Genomic DNA, 9,128 nt, shown 5'->3' with positions numbered 1-9,128 from the left:
TTGTGACATTTCCTCCAACTATTTCTTTCAGAGCACCTCTCACAGTGTGAGCATGTCTTGTTTGTTTATGTGTTTGTTGACTTGTTTATTCCATGTCTCCTCTCACTGGATTGTAACACCAGGAAGTTGGGAAATGTGTGGGGCTCATTCTCTGCTGGATCTGCGGCAGCTGGCATCGTGCCTGGCATGTAGTTGGTGCTCAATGAATATTTGTCTAATGCATGATGAACAGCTGTCCCTTCATCTGCCTGTGCCTAAATTCTGTCCTTTGTCTGTGCACCCCTAATCTCTGTCTCCTTGTCTGTCTATCCCTTTATTGTGCATCCTTAATCTCTGCCCCTTGACTGGCCTTCCTCATCTCTTTCTCCTTGTCCATTTGTCCCTATTCTCTGTTCTCTTGTCCATTCATGCTGATCTCTGTCCCCTAGTTTGTCCAACCCGTTACTGTCTTCTTGCCTGCACCCTGAATTTCAGTCCTCCTGTATCTGCCCCTAATTTCTTTCTCCTTGTCTATCCCTCCCTAATCTACTTCCCCTTGTCCATCTACTCCCAATCTCTGTCCCCTCGCCTATCCTTCCTTTTCTCTTTTTCTCTTCTATCCCTTATCCACCTCTCTTTCAATCCCATTCCCCATCTGCACCCTTGTCTGGCCCCTTCCAAGCACAGAACCCACCGGCTACCATGTCAGGAGACTACGAGGATGACCTCTGCCGGCGGGCACTCATCCTGGTCTCAGACCTCTGTGCGCGGGTCCGAGATGCCGACACCAGTGACAGGTGCCAGGAGTTCAACGACCTGCGAATTCGAGGCTATCCCCGGGGCCCAGATGCAGGTCAGCACCACCCCCCAGCTGTCTCGGCCAGCCCCCTGTGTCCCCTATACTCAGTATTTTCAGAGATTCAGAGATTCAGAGCAGACTTGCTTAGCTTTCTGTCCCCTAGGTGGCTGTGGCCACTCCCTCTTAGAGTCTCACCTCCATCCTGCCTGCTGCTGGTCCCCCAAAACTTTGATCTAAGGAGAAGGAGCTGGGTGGGCCATATGACCCCTGACCTTTTGGGTTTGGTCCTGTGAGCCTCCTGCCCACTGCCCCTCCCCCCAGCCACATACATATCCCCTGCACATATCTTTTGTGTATCTTGCATAGTGCTTTAAAAGCTCAGGCTCTTTTTTTTTTTTTTTTTTTAAGATTTTATTTATTTATTTGAGAGAAAGAGAAAAAACAAGCACAAGCCGGCGGGGGGAGGTGCGGAGGGAGAGGGGGAATCTCAAGCAGACTCCATGCTGAGCATGGAGCCTAACACAGGGCTCGATCCCTCGACCCTGAGATCATGACCTGAGCTGAAACTAAGAGTCAGACGTTTAACCGACTGAGCCACCCAGGTGTCCCAAAGCTCAGGCTCTTGAGTCAGGCTGTCTGACTTGTCTGGGTTCAAATCCCACCACCCTTACTTACTAGTGGATGACTTTAGGCAATTAACACTTCTTCTGTGCCTCAGTTTCCTCCTGAAGATGGGGATAATAAAAGTGGCTGCCTCCTGGGGCAGCTGAGAGACTCAAATGATATAACACATGTGAAGTGCTTAAAACAAGTTGGGCACGCAGTGGTCATTCAATAAATGCTGGAATGTACTTATTGAACACCAGCTGTGTACCAGGCAGTGTGCAAGATCCTTGGCATATTTCATCAACCACTCACAACAACCCTCTGTGGTATCTATAATCCCCGTTTTCGATGGGGGAAAAAGACTCTGAAGGGTAAAGTGACTTGCCCAAGGTCACCCATTTAGGAAGCAGCAGGGTTCTGAGAGCAAGGATCTATTATGAGTGCTCTTGTCCAGACGAGGAACCCTGAAGAAGCACGTGCTGCGAGGTTATAATGACAAATCACACTTGCTGAGTGCAGGGCAGGGCTCAGCACCTTGCGTGCGGGAGGTGACAAGGATGAGAAATGAGGTCCAGAGAGCTGCAGTTGCTTGCTCAGAGACTCACAACCTATAAGCAAAAGGGCCAGATTTGACCCCAGGAAGTCTAGTATACTACCACAATTTGGGGGTCCCCAAGCCCACCCTCAGTTTCAATGATGCCCTAGAAGGACTCACAGAAAAGCTGTTCTACTCACAGTTACATTTTATTACAGCAAAAGGATGGAAGTTAAAATCAGCAAAGGAAAAGACACATAGAATAGGGTCCAGGAGAGACCAGGTGTGAGTTTCCAGTCTCAGTCACATAGACATGGCTTACTGTCCGTGGGGCTGAACTTCACCTCCAGCTCCTCCAGAGGCCAAGTCCTTTCTTAGTTCTTCCTATGTTCAGGAGGCTGGAAAGCCCTTGCTCTGCTCTTTAGCACGTCCCACCCAGCCCCTTCGCTGATCTGCTGTGGGACTCTATACAGGAAACTTTGTATCTATTGACCTCAGTTTCCTTTTGTGGAAAACAGGCATACTAATGTTGCCAACCTCCTAGGGTGCCTGTCAGGCCTAAGTAAGCTAATGCCAATAAAGTGCTTAGGGGTCTGCAACATAGTAACTACTCAGTAAATGTCTACCTTTATATTCTGCTATGCCATTTACCTCCTGCACTCCTCAGTACCATAGTTGAGAGGCAGGACTGGTTTTTCCTATTTGGCAAATGGGGAATGTAAGGCTCAGAGTGCTTAAGATACGTTCCCAAGGCCACACAGCAAACAGAGATTTGAACCCTGACCTGCCTAACTGCCTCATGCAGCCTCCTCTCTCCTTGATCATCTCTGAGCATTTTGGAGGACGTTGGTTATACCTCAGATGGTGTGTCCTCTTAAGGAGAGGCAGCATGGGCTAGTGATAAAGAATCACATCTGAAGACAGACTGCTCTTTCAAATCCCAGATCTGTCACTTACTACCTGTGCAGCATAATACAAGTCACTCAGCCTGTCTGTGCCTCAGTTTCCTTATCTTTAGAATGGTTATATAGAGATACCGACCTGTGGGGTCCTGGAGTTTAAGTAATGTATGTAAAGTGCTTAGGACAATGCATGGCAAATGCTAGAGGCTAGCTCTTTGGGGACAGCAGTGGGAGGATAAACTGTGACCCCATCCTGACCCCTGACCTTTGTCCTCACTCTCTCCAGACATCTCCGTGAGCCTGCTGTCGGTCATCGTGACATTCTGTGGCATTGTCCTTCTGGGCGTCTCCCTCTTCGTGTCCTGGAAATTGTGCTGGGTGCCCTGGCGGGACAAGGGAGGCTCAGCAGTGGGCGGGGGCCCCCTGCGCAAAGACCTAGGCCCTGGGGTCGGGCTGGCAGGCCTGGTAGGTGGTGGTGGGCACCACCTGGGGGCTGGCCTGGGTGGCCATCCTCTGCTGGGGGGTCCACACCACCATGCCCACACTGCCCACCATCCGCCCTTCGCTGAGCTGCTGGAGCCAGGCAGCCTGGGGGGCTCTGACCCCCCTGAGCCCTCCTACTTGGACATGGACTCCTACCCAGAGGCTGCAGCAGCTGCCGTGGCCGCTGGGGTCAAACCGAGCCAGACATCTCCTGAACTGCCCTCTGAGGGAGGTGCAGGCTCTGGGCTGCTCCTGCTGCCCCCCAGTGGTGGGGGCTTGCCCAGTGCCCAGTCGCATCAGCAGGTCACAAGCCTGGCACCCACCACCAGGTGAGACAGGCTACTGGGCTGGGGGTCCACTCTGAACTTCTGTTCCTCCTCTGTGTCTCTTTCCCAGATATGGTTCTTCTGAGCCCTGCAAGAGGAGAGGCCTAGAGGTCTGGAGTCCTGAGTCCTGGGGCAGGAAGGGGCTTGGGGTGTGGACTCCTAGGTCCTGGGGATAGAGGAGGTTAGGGCTCCAGACTTCAGGATCTAAGGGAGGAGGAACCTAGAGATCTGTACTCAGATTCAGAGGGTATAGGACTCCGGGGTCAGGAAGGTGGAGGAGAATGATTAGACTCCCAAGGCCCTGAGACAGAAAGCAATTCATCTGTTTCAGCCTAAGCCAGGGGTGGTGGGGCCTGGAGCTCATTTGTTCTGTATTCCTCATTCTGCACATGTATATCGAGCACCTAATATGAACCAGATCTGAGATGGGTGTTGGAAAAACAGAAGTGAGCATGGCAAATAGACTCTGCCCTCATGCCACTTACAATCCAAGGGAAGTGGGTCCCCAGAGAGGCTGTCCCCACCCACCCAGGCCAGCGCTGCCGGAAAGTGGCTTAGGGGGACACAGCTGTGGGAGTCTGAGGAGTCGATGACCTGGTCTGGGAAGAGGCTGGGGCCTTCCAGAGGTGGAGGTGTTGTGGCTGAGACCTGCAGAGTGAGGAAGTGTTGGTCAGGCACAGAGGTAGGGGTGTGAGCTGGGCATTCCAGGAGGAGAGAGCGGCCCATGCAAAGGCAAGAGGGGTAGGAGGTCACAGTGCATTGTGGAAATTGCCAGCAGTCACTATGGCCTGAGAGTAAGTGTGAAAAAAGAAAGGTAGAGAGATGTGGCTTAGGATGTGGGCAGGGCCAGACCACATGGGGCCTTGAATGCAGGGCTGAGGGACTGGGACTTTGTCCTGGGGGCACTGGGGAGCCATGGAGGGCTGTGAGCAGGAGGGGCAGGGTTAGTTCTGGGTGTAGAAAGACCTCTCTGTGGCCACACAAGGGAAGGACTAGAGGGACAGACTGGAGGCCAATAGTCCAGGCAGGAGAGGACGAGGCTGAGCTGAGATTATGGGCATGGGGATGAGAGGAGGAGATAAAGAGAGTCAGAGGGCAGAAGAGGTGAGACCTGAGACTGATGGCTGTGGGTGGGTAGGAGGTGGGTGGGTAGGAGGGGTAGGAAGAGGTACAGAAGGCCTCCAGCCTGGCCTGGTGATTGGGTGGATGGTGGGGCTGTCAGAGGATCTAGGAAGAGGAATGGATTTGAGGGAGCCCCTGAGCTTATCTGGGTCTTGTTGAGTGTGAGGGGCCTGGGGCAGCCTCCGGAGAAACTGCCCTCAGAGGGATTGTCTTCGGCCCCAGAAGTTCATGGTAGAAGGTGTTCTCATCCCAGGGTCTGGCCAGGGGCCCAGGGGTTCATGGGAGATGAAGTTTGGGGTCTCTGGGGAGGCCTTTCAAAGGCGGATGGATACACTGGTCTGAGCTCTTTCCCCTCCCCATTATACAGATGGAGAAACTGAGGCTGAGAGGGTATTCCTGACCTGCTCAAAGTCACCCTGGGAGCAAGGAGTGGCCGGGGGATCTGTAGCTGAAGGAGCCTCCCCTACCACATCCCTTTCCACGGCTCAAGCCCTCCCACTTCCTCACCTCTTCTGCCCCTTTCTATGGCTCGAGCCCTCCCACTTCCCCCGTGCCTACCTCTCAGCACACCTGAGGCTGCCGAGCACTGCCCATCACTAGGGGCCCCATCACATGGACTTCACCCCGGGTGTGATGGTCCTTGCAGGAGAGGGCAGATGAGCCGGGACCACGGATGGGGAAATTTGGGAGAGGGGAGGGAAAGGTTTTGAAAGGACAGGAGGTGAGGATGGCTTCAGTGTCTGACCTGCAGATCTAGGGGGAGCACAGGGGAGGAGGAGGGGGTTGGGGAGAAGGTGCTGAGCTGGGCGGGGAATGAGGGGTGTGCGGGGTCTGATAGACTGCTGAGGCTGGGGGCCAATCCAGGCTGGAGCCCAGGAGACAGATATAGCAGATTTAGCAGGCTGCTGATGGGTGTGGAAACCTGGGGTGCAGATGAGCTTGTCCAGAGAAAAGGTGTGTGTGTGAGAGGGGAGAAGGAGCCAGGGTGGCTGAGGGGAGACCTCTGGGCTTCCAGAGTGTCCCCCACACACGTTTGGACAGTGGAGAATGGAGTTGAGAAAGGACAGGCCAGGTGGAGTGATGGTGAGGTGGGAGAGGTGAGACTGGGGTTAAGATAGGTTGGGGGGATTTGAAGAAGGGCAGGTGAAGGTTCAGGAGGTCTGGGTTGTGTGGGGCCCCAGGGGTCCATGAATAAGTTATTCTGGGTCACGCACTTGAAGTCAGGAGGAAGTTGGAAGCTTCTGGAAGTTGATGCATAAGCAGGTCCTAGTTGGAGCTAGCTTAGAGATGGGGATACCCCCCAGTACAGGTGGAGAAACTGAGGCTCAGAGAGTGCAAGTGCCTTGCTCAAGGTCATAGTGAGCAAAAATGCAGATCTGTGGCCATTTGGCTGTGACCCTTGGGAAAGAGGCAGGGAGGAGTCTCTCAGGTCTTCAGATGCTGTCAAAGACCCCAGCCAGTGACCCCACCTTGGTCTTCCCCACTCCCCACAGGTACCCAGCCCTACCCCGGCCCCTCACCCAGCAGACCCTGACCCCCCAGCCGGACCCTGGCAGTGACGAGCGGCCGCCTGCCCTACCCTTACCCTTGCCAGGCGGGGAGGAAAAAGCCAAACTCATCGGGCAGATCAAGCCGGAGCTGTACCAGGGGACTGGACCAGGCGGCCGGCGCGGCGGTGGGGCTCCGGGCTCTGGAGAGGCCGGCGTGGGGGCGCCCTGCGGCCGCATCAGTTTCGCCCTGCGGTACCTCTATGGCTCAGACCAGCTGGTGGTGCGGATCCTGCAGGCCTTGGACCTCCCAGCCAAGGACTCCAACGGCTTCTCCGACCCCTACGTCAAGATCTACCTGCTGCCAGACCGCAAGAAAAAGTTCCAGACCAAGGTCCGGAGTGAGGGTCCTGGACATCCAGGAGGAGGGGGTGGGAGTCGGAACTCCTGGGTCTGAGGGAGGAGGAGCTGGGGGTCTGGACTCCTGGGTCCTTTGGAAGCAGGGTTGATGGGCATGGTGTCTCTCTCCTCCCCTCGCCCATCCCCTCCAGGTGCACAGGAAGACGCTGAACCCTGTGTTCAACGAGACATTCCAGTTCTCAGTGCCCCTGGCTGAGCTGGCCCAGCGCAAACTGCACTTCAGCGTCTATGACTTTGACCGTTTCTCGCGGCACGACCTCATCGGCCAAGTGGTGCTGGACAACCTCCTGGAGCTGGCTGAGCAGCCCCCTGACCGCCCACTATGGAGGGACATCGTGGAGGGCGGCTCGGTCAGTGGCCCCTGCATCCCTCTTCTTGGGGACCCAGGACCGCTCAGTGTTTGACCTCTTTGCCCTTGGACTTCATAACCTTCTAACTTCTTGACCCAGGCTTTTTAAAAATTTATTTTATTGCAAAATATTGCAAACATACAAGCAAAGTGTAGAGATAAGATATAATGGGACCCCATCTCCCGGACACCCTGTCAAATATTGACATCATGCCTGGACCCCAGATCTCCCAACTTCTGACCCCCTTTCACATCTGATGGTAACAGTTGAGAAATATAACAGACACCCCTGTACCCATCAGCCACTTTATCATAACTTCATGCTGTGACCCCAAATTCCTGACCCTCCAACTGTCTGACCCCAGAGTTACCAGCTTTTGTTTTTCTGACTTCCTTCAACTTCCAACCTCCTGGCTTTCCAATTCCCAAGCTTCCTGAACCCCCAACCCCTCTGATCTCTGAACATTTTATGTTTCAAACCCTTGACCTCCAGATCTAATCTCATCCTCTGCTCTCCACCCAGCTCCTGATAGCCTGATCCCCCAAGCATCAGACATACTTGGATCCTCTATATCCTGACATCCCCTGTTCCCCCAGTCACCAGATTGTGCCCAGTAGCCTCCCCCCGCCCCGGCCCCCTTCCTCTTCCATCCAATCGCTCCCCAAGCCTGGCTCCTACGCGCTTGTTGGGGGTCCTGACCCTCTCCCTGCCTCCATCCTGTCTCCTGCTTGTGTGTATCATGTCTCATTCTCTCCACCCCCCTTATTATCACTGGAGGTCTTCACTCATTCATTCATTTATTCATTCATTCATCCCTTAAACAACTGGCTTTTTTGTTTCAGGATCAGGACCCGGGGACCCCAGACAGTCCTTGGGAGCTCCAGGTCTAGGTTGTCACAGTTTGCTGTCAGGGGCAGTGAGTGGGGAGTCCAGGGACCTGGGCTTTGGTCAGTGTGGTTGGGAGGCCAGGGGACCAGATGAGGCTGAAGAGCCGGGCAGGGCGGGTCGGAAGCCCTGGCTAGCTCAGCGCCCCCTTCCAGGTGTCTCTCTGTGTGTGTTGGTATGGAGGCTCTGTCTCCTCTGTGGCTTTGCTTAAGGTTGGTGTGTCTCCTGCCCTCCCTGTGACCGACTTCTCTCCTCAGTGCCTGTCACACTGTCTGAATCTCTGTCCCTCACCCGGTCTGTGTAGGTTTCTCTGTTTCTCTCCCTCTCTCTCTCTATCTGGGTCTTTGACCTTCCCCCCACCCCATTCTCGGTCTCTATCACTCTGTTCAGGTCTCTGCACCCTCCACCAAGTCTCTGGTCCCATTTCTCCAGATCTCCTGCACCTTGGGGGCTCTGACACCCCCCCCCCAGGACTCTGTCTCTCTCCTCTGAGACTCTGTCCCCCTCTCCTCCTGGTCGCTGTACTCCTCTCTCTGAAGTCTCTGTTCCTCTTCTCTCTCTCTCTCTCTCTCTCTCTCTCTCTCTCTCGGACCAGCGCTATCTCTGGGTCTCTAGGCCCCTCCTCTGGGTTTTCTTTCTTTAGGACTCTATGGGTCTGCCTTTCTAACTGTATCTCTCGGTGTCTTGGTCCCTGTCACAGTCTATTTCTCACTGTGTTCTCTGGCTCTCTCTGGCTCTTTCCTGCTCTCTCCCCACACCCATGCCTCTTTCAATCTTCCCTGCAGAACAAATAGGCTTTGCTGGTGGCAGGCAGCTGCGGCCAGGGAGTTACCAGGTTTAGTCAGATTGTTAAGTGAATCAGCAATCGGAGTCCTGGATATCAGGGAGGAGAGCTGGAGGCTCCAGATGGGAGAGAGAGGGGGTTGGGGTGGAGACCGAGACAGGGCATTGCTGAACCCCTTTCCCCAACTGCAGGAAAAGGCAGATCTTGGGGAGCTCAACTTCTCACTCTGCTACCTCCCCACGGCCGGGCGCCTCACGGTGACCATCATCAAAGCCTCTAACCTCAAAGCGATGGACCTCACCGGCTTCTCAGGTGGGTTCCAGGAGGTGCTGGGATCTGAGAAAGGAGCGTGTGGGGCCCTGGACTCCTGGGCCTGAGGGAGGAAGGTGCCGGGGGCAGGACCCCTGGGTCTGAGGGAGGAGGGGCTGGGGCCCTGATTCTGGGTCTGAG

At 54.8% G+C, this 9,128-nt stretch overlaps 1 protein-coding gene across 1 annotated transcript in view; it reads left to right on the top strand.

Annotated features, from left to right (window-relative positions):
• Positions 1 to 681: 681 nt before the first annotated feature.
• SYT3 (synaptotagmin 3) overlaps positions 682 to 9,128 on the top strand; it is an 11,247-nt gene continuing 2,800 nt past the window's right edge. The window contains exons 1-5 of the mRNA XM_034987006.1: positions 682 to 832; positions 3,108 to 3,633; positions 6,246 to 6,633; positions 6,791 to 7,009; positions 8,870 to 8,990. Coding sequence (XP_034842897.1) covers positions 682 to 832; positions 3,108 to 3,633; positions 6,246 to 6,633; positions 6,791 to 7,009; positions 8,870 to 8,990 — 1,405 coding nt within the window. The remainder of the gene's footprint in view (positions 833 to 3,107; positions 3,634 to 6,245; positions 6,634 to 6,790; positions 7,010 to 8,869; positions 8,991 to 9,128) is intronic.

This window comes from Mirounga leonina, unplaced genomic scaffold, assembly GCF_011800145.1.
Source record: "Mirounga leonina isolate KUSES-001 unplaced genomic scaffold, KU_Mleo_1.0 Mir_376, whole genome shotgun sequence".
In the NCBI taxonomy this organism is placed as follows: domain Eukaryota; kingdom Metazoa; phylum Chordata; class Mammalia; order Carnivora; family Phocidae; genus Mirounga; species Mirounga leonina.
The sequence above is the reverse complement of the archived record's forward strand: the minus strand, read 5'-3'. Positions and strand labels throughout refer to the sequence as shown.